The 20,019-nt window shown below is 50.9% G+C and overlaps 1 protein-coding gene across 1 annotated transcript in view; it reads left to right on the top strand.

Annotated features, from left to right (window-relative positions):
- DMRT1 (doublesex and mab-3 related transcription factor 1) overlaps positions 1-20,019 on the top strand; it is a 76,482-nt gene that overhangs the window by 39,151 nt on the left and 17,312 nt on the right. The window contains exon 4 of the mRNA XM_040988747.1: positions 5,514-5,658. Coding sequence (XP_040844681.1) covers positions 5,514-5,658 — 145 coding nt within the window. The remainder of the gene's footprint in view (positions 1-5,513; positions 5,659-20,019) is intronic.

The following is a 20,019-nucleotide window of genomic DNA, read 5'->3' as shown; positions in this document are numbered from 1 at the left end:
TCTGCCACCGTGTCTCCTATATTAGACTTCCACAAACAGAGAGCCCCTGGCTCTCTGAGAGAGAGACCCTGCCTGTTCCCTGGGCAGGTCACTCTCAGCACTTCTTGGAAAAGCATTGGGCCTAGGGGCTGCACCATTAGGATGGACAGCTTGTGGATGGGATGTGGAGGATTCCTGTGTGATTGAAAGCAGGGAAAAGGGCACTGGTGTTTTTGTTTCCCCCACCTTTTTTTTTTTTTTAAAAAAAAGATCTATTGTATTTTTATTGGAAAGACAGATATACAGAGAGGAAGATCTTCCATCAGTTGATTCACTCAAGTGAGCCGCAACAGCTGGAGCTGTGCCAGTCTGAAGTCAGGAGCCAGGAGCCTCTTCCAGGTTTCCCACGTGGGTGCAGGGTCCCAAGGCTTTGGGCCATCCTCGACTGTTTTCGGAGGCCACAGGCAGGGAGCTGGATAGGAAGCAGAGCTGCTGGGATTAGAACTGGCGCCCTTATGGGATCCAGGATTATGCAAGATGAGGACTTTAGCTGCTAGGCTACCACGCTGGGGCCAATTTCCACCAATTTTTCGCCATCATTCTCCTTTCCGTAATATCTTTGGTAGATCACAGGATTTTAAAATATTTGTTTATTTGAAAGAGTGATACAGAAAAGGAGAGCTCAAGGAGAGGGCAGGGGAAGGCACGGGAGGGGAGCGTCCATCCCCAAACGGCCATTGCAATTCAAGGATGGCCCAGGCTGAATTCAGGAGCCAGGATTCCCTCCAGGGTCTCGCTTATGGATGTAGGGGCCCAAACACTTGGGCCATTCATCCTTTACTGCCTTCCCAGGCAGGTTAGCAGGTGCTGGGTTGGAAGCAGAGCAGCCAGGACTTGAAGCATGGGATGCTGCCATGACAAGTGGCTTCGCATTCTGGGCCACGGTGCCAGTGCCTAAGTGACAGCTGTGAACCTGTCCTGGGTGAGGATGCTGATGTCGTTGTAATTGTGTCTGAAGAGTTTAAGTGACCCTCTGGCTGCCTCTTCCTTCCGGTGTTAGGTGTATGTCTCAGACCGGGAACGGTAGGAGAGCTGCCGTTCCAACTGACTATTCTTTGGGCAGCAGGGAAATGGCCGAGAACGGAGTCGTCCTTCCAGCCGTGAGCACGCGGCTTCTGTACTTGTAGTTCAAAGTGTGTAAAGGGGAAGCTTTCGGTCCAGGAGCTTGGTGGCAGGTCTAGAAAGACCACCGAACTCCCCCACTAACTCCCTGACTGGGTGTGAGAGAGACATTGCCGAGTGGCCAGAGAGCCACTTTGTGTCCTGCAATCCATTTCGCCCATAACCGGTCAAGAATGCTTTACCCTCTTTTGTGGGTTAAGAGACCCAGGGAGATGCCAACCTGCTCGCAGCCCCCCAGCTCCGGGGGCAGGAGGGCAGCTTGGCTGCCGCGGGAGGGTAGGTTGGTCTTCCCCAGGGGGCAGCATGCATCATGCCTTCTTGGAAGCCTTGAGATTCTAGATTCTTGCTAAGTCCACTGGCCCTCTGGCCTGCCTCTGTGCCACACACACACACACAAACACACAGAGTAGAGAAGCAGGTGTTTGCCCCTCCCTGTGTCCTAAGGATGTGTTTATGCATCTTGGCACCTCCGAGTGGGGTGGGCCTGTCCACACTGCCCAGCAGCGGGCCCCCCCACAGCCTGTATTTGCATCTCTGACCCCATGCTGGGGGAAGCCTGTGTGTGTACGTGCTAGCCACTGGCAGGTGTGGGTCCCCCACGTCCCCCACCCTACCCGCCACCAGCCCAGCAGCCTCACCTTGCCCCTGCAGGCAGTCTGTCATGCTCAGTCCTCATAAGATAGCCTTCACACTACTGATTTATGCTAAAAGTATCCTAATGTTTCTGACAGCTCATGTGTGACATGAATAGAATCCCTATTTCTCAGCCCTTCTGGCCCGATACTGCTGATGGGGCTATATCTCTTGGTGTCAGCGCCGTGGAGATCCTGACGGAAGCGTGTTGTTTCGGGGTCACTGGCTCCATCTACAACAGTAGGTGGGGACAGAGTAACAGAGGTTAATTAAGTTTGTCCATCAAGGTATGTGCAGTGCGGTGCTGCTGACACACTCCGGGGCGTGTGGCTTGGGCTCCATGGCCCCTCATGTTCAGACTGCCACAGCAGACAGGAACGGGACGAGATGCTGGACATCAAAGGCAAGAGTCATTTTAATAGGAGGCAGGCATCCTTGTTTTCAGTGGGAAAGGTGGCTTGGTGGAGTCCCGGCTGCCTCTGCCTCTGCCCTCGGCTCGCCTCCCTAGAGGGAAGAAGAGGGCAGTGGGAGACGGTGTGTGGAGTCAGCCAGGCAGGGCGTCACAGCCTTGATGGGGCTGGGATGTGACGGGGACTCGCTTGCTCTGTTTCTGCTCGAGTACATGCAAAAAAATATCGTTAAAAGAGATAAACCTGAGATGATTGGACAGATGGGGACTTCGAGCAGAGACGGAAGGTTCCCCCTCTAAATGCGGGTTTGGGGGCTGATGGCTGGAGGCTGTGATGAATAAGTCATCTGTGGCATAACCCTCCCCTTAAAGGTCCTTGCCTTCCTGGTCCACAGCAGCCTGGTGGGACTGGGCCCCACGGGGTAAACCGCCCACACCCTTGGGCATCTGTCCCTTGGGGGCACTTGGCTGTTATCTTGTAGCCGGAAGGAGTGGGGACTTAGGTGCTTGCCAGCTGGCTGTTTCAACATGGGTGAGACTGGGTGGGGGCTTGTCCTGACAGTGTCCCCCTGAACTTCACTGCTGGATGCTCCTTGCACATCCCTCCCTGCGGATGTGGTCAGCAAGGGCCCCCAGATTCTGCCAGATGGCCTCTCAGGGAGGCCACTTGGCCCCCAGTTTAAAACCATGATTCCAAAGCCTTGCTCATCTGCCCATTCTGTCTGCCGTTCTGAGCAAAGTTGTGATGGTGATGATGAGGGTGATGCTGAGTCCGGAGGGTGGGAGAGCTCGTTTCCAGGTTCCCGTTGTGTCCTGCCCCACCTTTCCCTGGACCTCTGGGGCAACTCACAGCCCTGATCTAACTTGGCTCCAGGGTCCCCTGCGTGCTCTGGGAAGCATGTGGGGCTGCCCTTCTCCCGTGGGTGCTGTGTGTCATGTGGCCCAACGTTGGTGGGTCCTTCTCTGAGCTGGATGTGGCTAAAGTGATGGATGATGGGGGAGCCTGAGTCCTTGAATGCTTGTCTTTTTCCCTGGAAGCTTTTTTTATAGTTCGGTGATCTTGGGGATTCATGGGAAAATAGAATATTTCTGTACATCTAACATGTTTCCAGGTCCTTATTAGAAGAATGAATGGGGACAATAAGTGTGTGCTTGGGTGTGAAATTGTGTGTCTTTTCCAGTCATGAACAAGCTAGATCCCTTCCATTCCTCCCGGGCTCTCCTCAAATAACATTGAATTGAGCTTGGCAGCAGTTGACTGGACTTGACATTTTAAAACCAGTGAGGGATGATGTTGGCACCTGCTAGTTGTCAGGTGCGTGGAAGATAAGGTCTTAGTGGATGCCTGCTTCTCAACCTTGGTGTTGTGTTAGAATCACACGGGGAGCTTTGGAAAGGCGTAGGGTGACAGGCCTCGTGGCGCAGTGGTTTAAACCACCTCACACAACAAACAGTATCCCAAACCCACACAGGTCAGGTCCCGCTGCTCCGCTTCTGGTCCAGTTCCCTCTTAATGCACCTGAGAGAGCAGCAGGAGATAATGTAGGATGCGAGAGCCACTCCGTGGGGACCTGAGGGCACTGCGGCCTCCTGCTTTGGGCCTGGCCTGGCCTGGCTGTGGCCATTGTAGCCATTGGAGGAGTGAGCCAGCAGATAGAAGCCGTAACACCTACTGGTTCACTCCGCCAATGACTGTGATGGCCTGGGCTGGGCTCCTGCGTGCGTTTCTCAGGGAGTAGAATTAACTGGAGAGAAGCTTTCCAGTTCGAAGTGGATTTGAGTTTCGTAGTGCCACTGCAAATCTGCATGGCCACTGAGTCCACAAGAAGCACCTTCAACTCAGGGGAACGTATGTAAGTTTCATTGACGTAAAAAGGCACAAGAGAAAGAGGAACAGGGACTTTTAATCCATTGGTTCATTCCCCAGATACCCACCACAGCCAGTACTGGGAGCCAGGGACTCCATCCAGGCTCCCACATGGGTTTCAGGAACCCAGATGCTGTTGCCTTCCCAGGCACATTAGCAGACAGCTGGACCAGCAAGCACGGGAGCCATATTCCAATACAGAACATCGCCTGCATGCAACAACTTAACCCACTGCACCACAACACCCGCCCCAACCATAGAGGAAGTTTGCCTGTAAAAATTATCTGTGGAAGGACCAGCCCCGTGCCCACCTTGGTCCCCCGTGCCTGTGTGGGAGACCTGGAAGGAGATCCTGGCTCCTTGGCTTTGGATCAGCGCAGCTCCAGTCATTTGCAGAATGAACCAGGTGTGTGTGCCATGCAGGTGTCAGGGACCCAGGTACATGGGTCATCACAAGTGGCCTTTCCGCTTACACAAGTGTTCATTGGCAGGAAGTGGAGTGTGCAGGCCCTCCTGTACCAGGTGCAGGCGTGCAACCCAGATAATCACTGCGCCAAATACCCCTCCTCAGCAGTCACTGCAATATTGTCCTCGTGGGTACATGATCAGGTCCCCAAGATGTAAGCCTACCTTTGCACAAAGGGGGGGGGGGGGAACAGGAGACTTGGCAACTTGCCCCATGGTGGTAGAAGCAAGGCAGGTCCCATTGGCTTGCCCACAGAGCTCTCTCCTCTCCACTACCTGCTTGTTAATGGAGTCGGGGCATTTTTGAGGCGACCCCAAGCTAGAAATGACACTTTTGGGGTATATGGTTCTAAGGATCTGGGCCCAGTCCACTGGAAAAGCATGGGATAGGGTACTTTGAAATTTAATAGGTATTCTCTATTAAGGTGATAAAAGTACGGATGAATCGGGTAAATTTTTTTTAGAAGACTGATCTGTTTGAAAGACAGATGTACAGAGAGGGAGGGAGCGACAGGAGATTTTCCACATGGTGGCTCAGTTCCGGAATGGCTAGGTTGGGCTGGGCAGGCTATAGCCTGGAACTTTGTCCATGGTGCGCGCGCGCGCACGCGCGCGCGCGCGCGTGTGTGTGTGTGTGTGTGTGTGTGTGTGTGTGTGTGTGTGTAGCAGCCCGAGCACTTGGACCTTGCTTTGCCAAGTGCGTTGGTACTTTGTCCATGGCGTGTGTGTGTGTGTGTGTGTGTGTGTGTGTGTGTGTGTGTGTGTGTAGCAGCCCGAGCACTTGGACCTTGCTTTGCCAAGTGCGTTGGTAGGGAGCTGGATCGGAAGTAGAGCTGCCGGAGTTCAGACCGGTGCTCACGTAGGATTCTGACAACACAGGCATCTCTCTTCGTGTCCCACATTTAAGCGGTTTTTGTAGGAATTGCAAAGCCCGACTCTGGCTCAATGTGTTCCCTTGCTCTGTTTTCTTTTAAGCAGATGAAGAATCCGGAGAACCGCCACCCCGTGAGTTCCCAATACAGGATGCATTCTTACTACCCGCCTCCCTCGTACCTGGGCCAGAGCGTGCCCCAGCTCTTCACCTTTGAGGACGGCCCCTCCTACACGGAAGCCAAAGCGAGTGGTAAGTGTCTGGGCTTGGGGTGGACTGTGGCTGCCCCCTCTTCCCCCCACACCGGGCCTGGAAAAGCCCTGAGTTATTCAATGGCTAGAGTGACAAGAGAAAGGTGAGAGACTCCCAACCCGAAACTTCAGATGATAACTTCGTGTGTGTGTGTGTGTGAGTTGACTTTCCCAGAGTTTTCAGTCGGAAATTGTAGACCTCTTTTCAGTAGAGAGGGAATACAAAGACACGATGAAACGTTTTTTGAATAAAATGGGTTTCAAGAATTTGCGCCGTCACACATGTAAATAACTCTGATATAATGGCCTTAAATTTTTTTTTAAATGACTGTTTTAATGAACCAGAGCCTTTTGAAATACACAATTCCTCAACTTCAGCTTTAACCTTCTCCCCAGCGTTTGCACTGCAGAGGGAGGGAGGGTCTTTCTGGCTGTTGTGTTGCCCAGTCCTGTTTGGGAAATTTCTCCCCGGAACATCTAGGATAAAGAGAAGAGACACAGAGCTGAGACACGGGTGAGGGACTTGGAAGAGAAACGGATCTGCTAGAATTAACTGCAGTGCAGAGAGAGAGAAGGCTGTTTCCTCAACACCATGATTCTGTCGGGAGCTCATGCCTTTTTGTTGAACGATTTCTTTTATGAATTTTGAAATGCAGAGTGCAGAGAAAGACATAACCTATCTTTTGGTTCAATTCCCAAATGGTCGTCGCTGGGCCAGGACAAAGCCAGGGACCCAGGACTCCATCTAAGGTCTCCCATGTGCATGGCAGGGCACAGGTACGAGGGGTCATCCTCAGTGCCTGTCCAGGCAGATTAGCAGGCAGCCGGGCTGGAAATGGAGCTGCGAGGACTCGAACCCATGCTCTGAGATGGGATGTTAAAGGGTAGGTAGTGGCTTGACCCGCTGTCATTCTTGAGACAAAGGAGTGAATTTGGAGCAGGGCTAAGACAAAAATATAAGAGGGAATTTGTTAGAGCAGAGAGAAATGGATTTGGAGAGGAGCTGGAGGTGTTTAAATGTATGGCAGGAAAGCAGGCAACTCAGACAGCAGGAGGTTACCGTCCGGGCAAGAACAGGCCAGCTGTCCCTGCACAGCTGGGAGTAAAAATGCATCGGAAAGAGGGCTCACCTCCCTGATTCCCCTTCTGACTCATCGCACGTGAGCAAGAGGCCCGACACTTGCACAGCGAGGGAGTCAGATGAGAGGAATTCCGATGAAGTCTTAGTACGGCCGAGAACGCGAATTCACAGAAAATGCAGATCCCAGCTCATGTTTTGGAAGAAATGCGACTCGATGACTTCTCAATATGTGGTTCCTAAAACGGGTGCAAAGCCCTTGGGGAAGGGGTGGGGGATCGTGTGAGGGAGCGAGGACACACCACAGGCAGTGTCTGGGAGCAAGACTCACCCTTGTCTTCTGCTTTGGCACAAGGGGAGCCCTGCGGGGTCGGGGTTGGTCCTTCTTGGCATCAGGGCCGAGGCAGGGCTGGGATGCGGTGCGTGGGGATGTGGGGGAGCAGTGTGCATTGTCACTGCAGGGCCAGCCAAGGGCAGCTAGGGCAGCTAGAACCATCCAGTACTTCTGTCAAAGTGACTTGGGTGCTTGCTTGAACGAATACGTTATTCTAAGTGGGAGCTCAGACATCTGAAAAGTTTTCGTAAGATGTAATGCTTTAGAAGCCCATCTTTTCTCTTTTTCACTATAAACCTTTACGTTGAATTCATGTTTCTCGGCTTCGGTGAAGATAATCTTGGTCTTTCCAATCAGTGCATTTCTTCAGAAGGTAAAGAAAGGCCTCCCTGTTCTTGGGGGTTCTACTGAACATATAGAAAATTGAGGTGGAGAAGAATCGCACAGGAAGTCCGACCTTTTGCTCTGTTGCCCTGCTCCATCTCGTATGTGCAGAAGGTTGGCGCCATTTCATACCCTGAGAAGTGCTGGGTCTGCCAGCTGGGTCTCAGAGGAGCCAGGAACTCGGGGGGCTATAAGACAATAGAAGCTTTTGCAAGACTCTTTGCTGATTTCCAGCGAACTGGGAAGCCCCGGGAGCATTTGGGGCAAAGTCCCTTTGCTCTTTTAGGATCACCCTGATGGCTGCAGTAAGATCAGCCTGTGGGAGCACAGGGGGACACACGGGGAAACCTGCTTGACTAAGGTAGTAATTCTAGCACAAGGGGCAGGTTTTTGTAGGTCAGCGCACCTGCGCATGCCTGATGTCAAGGTCAGCTGTACTGGTCATGACCTCGTGCAGACTGGGGAAACGCCCTCCCCAGGTTGGGGAGCAGCTCTGTTCCTGTGTGTGGTCACAGAAGGAGTTACGGAAAGGTGCCACGGCATCGAGCACCTCTGCTGTCATGTGAAGACACATCTGTGTGTCTCAGACATCCATTTCCAAGGGGCCTAAGGTTAGCCCTATCTTGAACTAAGCACGTGTATACTGCAATCCTCCAAATTAGCTCATCAGAACCTGCGGATTCTAAAGGCACACTATTCATTCGTAAATGGTAGCCTTAAAGATTTACAATTCCATTACAAGGTGTTTTTAAAAGACATTCTGTATTTGAAAGCCACAAGGACAGGAAGAGGAATCCAGAGGAATCTCCCTTGTGCTGGTTCACTCCCAGCGTGGCCGCAATGGCCAGGACGGGGCCATGCCACAACATGGAACCAGGAGCTTGGCCACCCCCCCCTCGAGCCTCCCACGTGGGTGACGGGCCTGAGCCCTGTGGTCATCTTTTTTGCTTTCCCAGGCACATTGTGTGGGAGCTGGATGGGAAGTGAAGCAGCTAGGACACAACTGGGACGGATTGCCGCTGCCACAAGCGGCAGCTTAACCCACAGTGCTGGCTGCTGAAGATGGATTTGCATCTATCACACCTGTAGAATGTTTGCTAAGTGAAGGACACTGGGGATTGGGAGGGCCCTTCCGAGGCTTCCCTCCGAGCCTCGGTGCCCCGGTGTGTAAGAGGAGGTGCTGGCCTGGACACTCAGTCTCTGCCTCACTTCTTGGGGTGTGGCTTCTGCTCACAGATCCTGCGCTTGCCTCGTACCCTTCCTGCCCTGGCAAGCACATGCGTAGCTCCTCCTCCAGTGCCTGGCAGACATTGTTCTAGAAGCACATGGGTGAAGCCTGCTTAGTTCTTCAACAGCCGCGTTGGCTGAAGCACAGGGGGTCAGGGCCTGTGAGAAGGGAGCACCTGGTTTCCCATGGCAACTCAGGGGTGATAGAGCTGGCGTAGGGCTGCCCGGGGCTGTAGACTGGCACTGCCACAGGACAGACAGGGAATCATGGGCATGATTGGAGCTTATTCTTTGTGATGACATGGTTCCTGCTATGGGGGGAATATCTTCCTGTAGCCCACTGACGTCATAGCCAGAAACCTAAGAGCCTCATGCGGGGTGGTGTCATTTTCTGTCGCTGGTCTCCAAGTGCGGGATAAACTTGACTTCGTGAGCACAGTAAAATCGCCTTTCTCCTCCTGACCGTTGTGGTTGTACCTGAATTTGTTTTAACAAAAGGCCATCGAATACAAGTGTGCTGCGACCGACATGAGGGCAAGCATTGTAACATTAAGTAACTTCAGCTGTGAATGAATGCAAACACGAACGTGGGCTGTTTTAGTCCTGACTTTTTGTCTGTGGCCATAAGCTGTGCAGTGTTCACACAGCTGTTTGGGACATTATTTTTAAATCAGTGTGAGTGAAAGACTTGCCAATTTCCTCTGGATAGTTTTTAAGAAATAATACTAGTTTACTCCTGGCCTAGTCTGTCAATGACTTATTGTGCAATGGCTTTTTTTTAATCTTTTACCTATTTTTTAAAAATTTTTTTTAAGATTTACTTATTTTTATTGGAAAGTCAGATATACAGAGAGGAGGAGAGACAGAGAGGAAGAGCTTCCTTCTGATGGTTCACTCCCCAAGCGACCGCAATAGTTGGAGCTGAGCCAGTTCGAAGCCAGGAGCCAGGAGCTCTTCCAGGTCTCCCACGTCGGTGCAGGGTCCCAAGGCTTTGGGCCGTCCTCGACTGCTTTCCCAGGCCACAGGCAGGGAGCTGGACAGGAAGTGGGGCTGCCGGGATTAGAACCGGTGCCCGTATGGGATCCTGGTGCATGCAAGGGGAAGACTTTAACCACTACGCTATTGCACCAAGCCCATATCTTTCACCTATTATTTTTTAAAGGTACAGAGCAGTTCTGTAGTTTTTCTTTTTGGCTAAAGGTTCTAGCCTAGAACAGGACACACACACACAGAGTAATGTCTAGAAGGCACGCTTTTAAGAATTCCTGAACTCCTGGCGTAAGTGGATTGGCTATAATTGCTTGTCTATGTCTTCACTGCTCACGTAGCCTTCCTGGGAATCAGGCGTGACAGTGAGCCCCAGGCCTGCCTGCCCCGTGGTGGCACCCTGGTCTTCTGCGTGTCCCTTGCACATTTAGTACTCATTCAGCGAGCATTTCTATCTGAAAATCCTGGAGCGCTCGCGTACACTTGGGCCCTTGGGTTAGAGCGCCCAACATCCTCGCTCAGAAGGTTTCCTACGTCTGAATCTTGACTCCCACCCCCCCCCCCCAGGCCTCCATGGCCACGGTCACGTTCAGGCGGCACCACGCCGAGTAACTGAGAAGCGTACTCTCCCTGCATTTGGCTCCTCAGAGGCACGGCCCAGGCCAAGTACAACTTGAATAACCTTCAGGAAACCTGTGCTGTCCTTCTGTCGGGGCCCGCTGTCTTTGAAAATTGCCTGCAGAGTTAGTGAGCAGGAACAGTTAAGATTTACAAACAATGATGAAGCTTGTCATGCATCTTTCACCATTCATCATCGCGGTGCCGTGCCTGGGCGGTGAAGTGTTCTTCATAAAAACCAGCTCAGTGTGAAATACACCTCGCTGCAGTGTTTACTGCTCTCCAGCTCGTCAGCGGCCCTTTATAGTAAATCCAGATTGCGATGTGACATTACAGTATATCATTGCCCGGCGCGCTGGGCTTTACACTGCGTATGAGTGCAGTGCACACCAGATGAGGTGTCCAAATTGAGTTATGTCAGAATTTGGCTGTTTTATGGGGATAGCTTTTTTTTTGTTTTCTCAACACTGAAAGTTAGCTTTAGATGTATTTAGATTTATATAGGGGTATGTACTCTCCCATCTCGCACGTATACGCAAGGTATACAGTAGGTGCTACGGTCAGTTTTCGGATGACGTAGGATGGCCACCAGGGTTTATGTCCCTTCCCAAGGAGCTGGCGCAGATGGGACTTCGAGAGGCGACCGTGGCAGGTGCTCGTCTCACGGTGGAAGTGAGGTCGATTTCGCTGTTTTTAAAGTGAGCCTGTTTGCCATGTTTTTTTTTTTTTGAGATCTGCGAGGACCCCTTTCTCCTGGGAAAGTGGGGGTGCAGGGGACCCCCAGACCCTCTGGCTTGAGAGCAGCAACTGGCCGTGCCCATAGTTGAGGACTTTCCCTCTTCTGCCCAGCACAAAAGTGTGTAGGTCTCTCAAGTCAAAGGGTTATTTATTATTTTCTAAATTTTCAAAATCCTACTGCTGCCTGTGTTATCTGGAAAGATGCTGCTTCAGAGAAGAGATTGATGGTGTTTTAGTTGAAATTCTGCAAAATAAAAGAGCACGCTGAATTTATTGCATGATCGGGCTTATTTACATTCACGCTAAAAGCACTGATGTTAAAAATGAGTCCCATAAAAAATAATATCCAGAGATAATAGGCTCTGCAGTCCTGTGGTCATCTGTTTAACGCACGGCCTTTGAAATTCTCGGTTAAACGTGTAGCAGGGTTGGTACGAGGACCGTTTGGGGATCTTCACACATCTGGCTCTGTGGAATCTGGAGTCGGCCTCCCACACCTGCATAGATGGCAGAGGTCACAGGCCTCTCCAGGCTGGGCCCCTGCTGCTTTTCCGGCAGGCAGTGTCATCTTACTGAAGTAACCGCGGGTGTGCGGCACAGGCCTCCAGGGGGCGGTAGAGCAGCCATAAGCCTCTGTTGACTTTAGCTCTTGGGCCAGGAGAGAAGTACCCCCAAATCAGCCCAGCCTAGCTCTTGCCCAGGAGTTTGGTCCAACAGGTTGAATCTTGCAGGTTCTAAAACAAAATACGGGCCATCCAGTTAAGTTGAAATTTCAGATCGCATACGCCAAGGTGTAAGCGTGTGCCAGATGGAATGTCGAGAAGCTGTTTCTCCATTCTGGAATGTAAATTCATTTTGTGGCATCCTCTGCTTTTCTGTGTGTTTGGAGTCTGGCATCGTTGTTTTTCGTCCTTCATCCTGCGAACCACCCTGGGGAAGGAAGGACGAAGGAGGACAACTCCTTTCGTTGTGTCTGACAATTGGAAGAATTGCTTTGTTTTCTTTTATAGGGGTAGTGCAAGATGCAGCATTGAGATCATGCTCTTTTGTTTTTAATTGTCGCTTAAGAGCTATCCACTTACTTATCTGAAAGGCAAAGTAACAGAGGAACACCTGTAATTACTTCCGGTGCTATTTGAGGATGCTCAGAGGCTGTCTGCCTTGTCTCAGTAAGAGCACAGTGCCAACTAGGAACTTTCCATCCGCTGGTTCACTCCCCAGACGGCCACAACCGCCAGCGCTAAGCCAGGTTAGGAGCCAGACGCTCCATCCACGATTCCTACATCAGTAGCAGGGACCGTGGACTTGCGTCAGCTGCTGCCTTCCCAGGTGCTTCAGGGGGCTGGATTGGGAGCACAGCAGCCAAGCCTGGAACCCGAGCACTGACGTGGGATGCAGCTGTTGCAAGGCACAGCATCACCCACTGCGCCACAACCCCGGGCCCCCCCCCCCCCCGGCATCCTGTTTTGACAAATTCCATTGCATGTACATTTCTGTTCAAAGTTCTGAATTGTGACTCACCCTTGAATTTACTGCTATTTCTTCTTCTGTTTGGATAATGCATAGTTCCAGAAAGGTGATAGGTTAGTAAAACAACAAATGAAAATCAATCCACTGTCACACGGAAAAATTTACACTTTCTATTTTTTTTTTTTCACACTTGTCTCCTGGAGTCTCAGCAGACGTTAACAGTAGCTTTGGAAATGCTGCCAGAGAACCAGCACCTCAGGGTCTTCTTCTCCTAATCCCCTCCACCCTGTCCGGTGTGAACTCAGTGGACAGTTAAGGCATGCGTGGAGCGGCACCATGCAGGTCTGTGGGCCCCATGTGGTGCTCCAAGGAGGTGGGTCACGGCTGAGGCCCTGGCCACAGTGGCGATGGTGGAATGTTAGTTGATTGTTAGGGACCAGTCCCTTCCCTTCCTTCCCCTCAGGACAGCCCTGCAGGAATGGGAAGGAGAGTTGCCTTGTGCCTGGCTGTTTTCAATCTTGTGCAGAGAAGCAAACATCAGGGAAGGATCTCTTTCTCAAGACGGAGAAGCCAGGATTCTAGCTTACGCTCTGGGACCACACACCAGACAGGCAGCTTTCTCGACACGTTTCACCTTGGTTACTTCCGTGGCTGTTGAGGTAGCATGGCGCTTGATTGATCTGTTTGTTTATGACAGCCTTATTGAGATGTAGTTCACAGCCCATCAAATTCACCCTTTCAGTACGTTGACAAGGTTGGGCGGCCACTGGCTAATTCCAGAATGTTGTATCTGCCAGCTATCCAAAGGCAGTCCCTCTTCCTCCCTCCCTCTCTGACCCTGACAGCCACCGGCCTACTTTGTCAGCCTCTGTGGACGGACCTGTTTGGGATGTTTTATCTAGATGAAATCGTCCTCTGAGTGGCTTTTTACTCCCGACTTCTTTGCTGCAGCTTGAATCCGCTCCTAAATGTCATGGCCGCTTTCCCAAAAGGAGGCTAGGGCTTCCACGGGCTGGACAGAAGTAATGAGGCTCCATTCAGTCTGTAACACGGGCGTAAGGGTTAGTGTCCAAATGCCTCTTTTTGATTTTTTTTTTTTTTATATTCTTGTTTAAGGGACTGACCCAGAGTGCTCCCAGGACTTGGATGCACAAGGTCACTCCCCAAGTGCCCAAAAGGACTGGGTGTGGCCAGGCTGAAACCAGGAGACAGGTGCTTGGTCTGGGTCCTGCCTGTGTTTGCCAGGGACCTAGGTGCTTGAGCCATTTCTGTTGCACTTGCAGTAAGCTGGATCAGGAGACTGAAGCATTCCAATATGTGCTGCCTGCTCATAAACGCACATTTGCTCATGAGCTTGTTGAGACCTGGCAATATGCTGGTATGGTGGGACAGTGTGTGCCAAATGAGTGGCATCTGTATCCTGGTCCCAAGTGCCTGTGTCTTCCCTCCCACGCTCTCATCCAAGCTGGAGCCCCTGTGGGTCAGCACCCCAGAGCCGTGAGGGGTTTCAGAAGTGGAGAGCTTAATGGTCACACATCCCATGTCCCTTGAGCATTTTTTTTTTTTTTTGTCTCGGATGGCTGCCTTTCTTCTAACTTCCACTCTACCTCCATACGCATGGACACACACCTACCATACATTGGTACTCTTTTTTTGTTTGTTTGTTTGTTTTTTTCCTACATCTGATTTCAAGGAAAGATTTCCCAGTTCCTCGCCATCTTTGCTCCATGCTGTTTGCAGCCTTAGCAGAAGCTTGTTGGTGGAGTGCTCTGCGTGAGGACCTTGGTTGTGTGGTGGGGATGTGTGGTGGGGATGTGGGCCTCTGCACAGGAACAGGAGACAGTGGTGCCTTGCTTCCCGATGTCCTCAGGAGGCAGTGCAGAGGCAACTGCCGAGCTCACGGACAGCGTCTCTAATACATCAGCCAAAAGGCAAAACTCATCTTGTCCTCTGTGAAGCAGGTGGCCGAACCATTTTGTGTAACCCTAATAGCAGTCTTACTGAAGGCACCTTTGCTTTTTCATTTTATCTCCTGACATCAACCATTTTGTGCAGTGTCCTGCAGTTTGATACTAGCTGCCTTTAATCCAGATCCCAAAGGCCACAGGCTTGTTAGGACCACAGAACTGCCCCCGTGGGGTTGGCATGATGGCGTAAAGTATCAGATGTAGCCTGCAATTCCAGCATCTCACGTAGGTGCTGACTCGCATCCCTGCTGCTCCCATTCTGGCTCTGCTCCCTGCAAATACAATGCCGCCCACTTGGAGGACAAGGACAGCCTTGGCTGCGGTGGCCATCTGGGGAGTGAACCCATGGGTGAGAGATCTCCATTTCTCTCTCTCCCTCGCTGTAATTCTGCCTTCCAAATAAGTAAATATGGTTAAAAAAAAAAAAAAGGAAGAAATGGTCTCTGTATTAGCTGCTAGAGCTGGCTCAGGTTGTCTTTCAGGGCTTCCTACCACCTGTCTATTCTAGAACAAGTCGCAGAATTCAGAGCACACCTCGCTGGTGCTTGGGCATAAACCGTCTAGCTCAAGATCACCCAGTAGGTGCACGGAGAGTACAATGTAGAAAGGGGGCTGGGGCTGGAGACCCGGAGCCCCCGTGCCTTGGGAACGTTCCAGGCTTCTGGTCAAGGCTCGGTCTTTGTAGTGCCCAGGCCCCGTACTCTGATTTATCTAGAGATCTTGCAGGAGGCACAGCTTTAGAACAAGAGACATCTGTCACCCTTCTCACCTAGGATAGTCTAAAGAATCAGGAACCAAGACCAAATATTTTTTATCGTAGCACTAATAGGTGGAACAAAAACATCTTACTTTAGAAATGAGAAAACTGATGCCTGGGACATTCGGTGGCACACCTGGAAATGAGTTGGCATTTTCACAGCACTGGCAGGTGGGGTGCTAGGGAAGCGACTAGACTGGTTGACGCACGGGCGGCTGCCGTCTCTGCAGGAGTGGCACAGCCCCTCCCTGTCTCCGTCTTGCACACCTGTTGAGCCGCTGTATGGAGTCATACAGCCACGGGCCCCTTGTCAATGTCAGTGCCATGTTCTTAGACTCCCCGGCCTCCAGAACTTGAAGCAGATACTTTTTCTATTCATAATCACCCAGACTCAACTCTCATGTCAGAGGAACTGACAAGCCGGTGGGGCAGGCACTGGCGGGGCGATGACCTCACCCGTTAGGATGCCCACACCAGAGCCTCCAAGTCAAGTCTTGCTCTCTCGTCCCAATTCCAGCTTTCTGCTGATGGCCACCCTGGGAGGCCGTGGGGGTGGGCTCCAGCCCACGCGGCTCTGCCACCCACGTGGGAAGCCTGGATTGAGCCCAGTTCTAGCTGTGGTAGCATTTAAGGAGTAAGCCAGTGGATAACAACTCTTTGTGTTTCTTAAGCACAATAAATAACATTTGTCAAATTAAAAACAGCCATGTGGATGATCTTTTTTTTTTTTTTGAAGATTTATTTTATTTTCTATCGGAAAATATACAGAGAGGAGGAGAGACAGAGAGGAAGATCTTCCATCCACTGGTTCACTCCCCAAGTGACCACAACAGCCAAGCTGATCCAAAGCCAGGAGCTTCTTGCGGGTCTCCCACGCAGGTGCAGGGTCGCAAGGCTTTTCGCCATCCTCGACTCTCTCCCGGGCCACAGGCAAGGGAGCTGGATAAGGAATGAAGCAGGGATGCCGGGGTTAGAACCGGCACCCATGTTGGGATCCCCACTCGAGCAAGGTGAGAGACCCCAGCCACTAGGCAAGACACCGTGCTGTACTTCATGAGGATGGTCTTAACCTCTGAACTCAGTGTGTCTCCACAATACTTTACAAACTCAGGCTGCCTTTCTGGCATCGATCTCCTCTGGAGCCTGATGCTGTAGCCCTGCACCATTGAGTACCATAGGCGACTGTTGATACTTTGATTAGTTAAAAAAATCCCGACCCCGTCACAGCAGCCACATTGCAAGCGCTCAGCGTTCACACGTAGCCAGAGACGACGTTATCCGATGAAGCGCCTTCCTCGTGCTGTCTCCCACAGCACTGTGCGACATGGAAGGAGTGCAGCACGGTGTTTAAAGCCGAGAACAAAGCACCGCGCGTTTCACAGACCGTGCTTTGGAAGTCTGACTTTTGTGGGAACACCAGCTGTTATTCAAACAACCTGTCAGGTGAGGATGTGTGTTGAGTGACTGCTGACAAACGCTGCCCGATCCCCAGATCAACCTGTGATGTACAAGGAGGGTGAGTAAGAAAATTGGAACTTGGTTGATCCCCATCCAACAAATGTAAAACTTACCCAGGGACAAAAACTTGTTTCCTGGCCTTGGGGCAGGCAGCCTAGGAGCGTTGGGGGCTTGGTGAGGGTTGTCGACATGCAAACCAGGAGCAAGAAGGTGGCCTGTGTCCCTTGTCAGACACATCTGGGATTCACGTATGTCCTCTCGCATCCTGTCTGTTGCCTCCTCACTCATGACGTGCATCCTTGGTGCATAAGGGTTTCTGATTCTGACCCAGCCCAGGCTGCCCGCTTTGCTTCTTCTGTTGGCACCGCTGAGTGCTGGGCCCAGCGGCCCACGGTCACCTGCGCCTCGGTGCTGGGCACGAGTTACTGCTTATCCTGCACTCCGGCTTCTGTGTCTCCCCCAGCTGTCCAGCTGTGTCTTTCCCTGCTCCTCACACTCCTGCATCAAGAGGAGGATATTGAGGGAGCAGCTTCTTTCCCAAATCAGGACTGACAGTATACGTTCGGGATCGTGGTTTCAGTAAGAGTGCAGCTGATTTTCCATCTTTTTTTATTTCGATGGGACAAGCAGTCTGCTCGTTCAAACGCTGGTTTTTCAAACAGCCGTTGGGAAGGCGTCCTCTGGGGAGGATGCACAGCCTCCTTTTGTGGGCCTCCAGGAGCAAAGCCCTCGTCCTTTAGATTCCCATGGAATTCTCCTAGGGAACAGACTCAGAGCCGGGGCAGATGGTAATGCCTGCCTTTTGCAGCCTGCCGTTGTCAATCACCGCTTAATGCTCACAGGAGCGAAAAGTCAATGTGGAGTTGTTTAATTTGACACACTCCTGGTTTGAGCGTAATGGCTGCAGGGGACAGTTAAATGGCTGTGCTCCCTGTCAGCGCGTCTGGGTCTAACTCGGAGCTAAGCGCTTTTCTGATGAGCGATAGATTGAGTTAAATACCGGTGTAATTGCTTGCTTCCGCATACCAGGGCCTTGTACTACAATTCTATCTGCACTTGCCTGAGGCCGTGAGAGTTTATGCTGCAGAGAGAGTCCGTATGTTCATTTTCATGAATCAATGTCGGGTTTTGAAAACGCAGTGGTTACAGCGCCAAGTGCGCTGTAATAAATTAGAGCCTCTTCAGACCTCTCGGGGTAAATCAGGACTGTGTTTTTCCATCCACGTGGCCTTTGGACTATAAATGACTTTTTGTTTACTTATCAAACCGAATGTTTGTCTCCAGGACGCGGAGGCAAATGATTTGTTCAGTTTTTAAAATTCAGTCACGAGCCATCTACTGCTAATTCAGCCAGAGAGGAAATTTTGTGTATGGGGGGGGGGGGAGGGGAGGCGGGAATCCCTCTTTTGACAAAGAAGTGAAATTGTCCCGAAGTCATTTCGAGGTCTGGAGATGCTTTATTGTAACTGCAGTAAGTGTGCCTTTCTCTTGTGTCTTGTGATGGTTGCTTCTAAGAAACTGGAGTTGACGTGTTCTCTCCTCCCCTCCACTCTCCTCCTTTCCTTTCCTTCCATCCCTTTCCCCTCCCATGTCCTTCCCCTTCCCCTGGGAGTCTAGGGCTTTTGGCTCTCCCCTCTTGTGTATTCATGTTGCGGGGGAGAGCGCTTCCCTGTGCCGGTAACCCAGGCACTGTCACGGGATGCAGGCAGCTAATCTCCAGGCCACAGGCCCACCTCACCTGTCTTTTTACCATGCATGTCATGTGCTGCCTGATATTTATTTACTTAGAGAATAAGGAGGGAAAAAGCTAATAAACTGGCTGCATTCCTTTTTGCAAACTACACTGTCCAGAGGCCCCGGGCCGCTGTGAATGGAGATGCTGCCGTTTGATCAGCAGCTCTGCTCCGAAGTGTCTGCTTCCGCTGCTGGTGGGAGCAACCGGGCCATGGTTTTCTTTCCTTCCTGGGCGGACTGTTCTCCGCTGAGCCTTTGTCTCTATGGCTTGCTGCCCCAACGGAGCACTGGTGCGCCTTGTTGTTATACTGCTTCTTATTCTGCTAGTTGTCACATAGCACCTGCTGCATTTCAGGATACGAGTCAGTGTCGCATTAATATCACCGCGAGTTTTTCAGAGAGCTTCTTCATTTCCCAAACAGAAGCTATCCATGAAGCGGTAACTCTGTGTTTGCCACTTCCGCTGCATGAATGTGGCCAGACCTCTGCATGCCTCGGGTTAGGGGAACCATGCCTCGCTGGTCGCTTGGCATGTGGCATATTTCATGTTACAGTTTTCCAGAATCCTCCATGCTGTAGCATGTGCCAAGACTATTGCTTTTAGATAGAGAACATATTTTGTTGAGCAGCTCAGCCATGATGCGCACCTGGGTTGTCTTTAACCCATGATAGGAAAGGCTAAGTAGGAGTGTTTGAGTCCTCATTTCCAGTTTTGGGAACATACCTAGGAATACAATTACCATGTCATGTAGTCATTTTTTTTTTCATTTACTTTGTTTATTTAAAGGCAGAGTTAGAGAGAGAAAAAGAGAGAGAGGCATCTATCATCCTGTGGTTCACTCCTCGTGTAGCCACAAGGACTGGGTCTGAACTGGGTCAAAGCCAGGAGCCAAGGGCTGTGTCTGGGTCACCCGTGTGAACAGCAGGAACCCCGACACGTGATCCATCCTCCAGTGTTTTCCCAGGCACGTTAGCAAGGAGCTGGATCAAAAGTGGAGCAGCCAGGACTCAAACTGGGGCCTGTATGGGATGCAGGAGTTGAAGGATGCAGCTTAACCTATTTCACTACAATGCTAATTCATGCTTTCTCTTATGTCAGTGTCATGTGCACGTAGCAATAGATATTTTTACCAACATACATAAGGTAGGGAGTGGAAACCGAATGTGTGATATCTATAATGATGAAATTTATCATACAATTCTTGGTTATGTATATCTAATATTTTCTTCAAAACTACTTTTGGTAAACATTATGATAAAAATATGCTTCCAGAGACGAATGTGAAGCCCTCTTCCTAGGCTGTAATTTGCATTGGGTACCAGAAAGGAAACGGAGTCCAGAGAATACGCGAAGAGAAGGCGTATCATGGTGATGAACTGAATGGGATAAATTTCATTGTATGTATAGGAAGTTCATATTTGAAAATAGCAAGATTGACCAGAGAAAATTAACTCTACTTTAGCTATTCATTTAAAAAGAAAAAAAAAAATAAAAAAAACAACTCATGGGTTCAGCGCCATGGCCTAACAGCTAAAGTCCTCGCCTTGAACGCACCGGGATCCCATAAGGGCGCCGGTTCTGATCCCAAGCAGCAGCTCAGGTGTTACAA

Source organism: Ochotona curzoniae, unplaced genomic scaffold (assembly GCF_017591425.1).
Source record: "Ochotona curzoniae isolate NIBS_2020 unplaced genomic scaffold, NIBS_Ocur_1.0 contig_50, whole genome shotgun sequence".
NCBI classification, from domain to species: Eukaryota; Metazoa; Chordata; class Mammalia; order Lagomorpha; family Ochotonidae; genus Ochotona; species Ochotona curzoniae.
The sequence above is the reverse complement of the archived record's forward strand: the minus strand, read 5'-3'. Positions and strand labels throughout refer to the sequence as shown.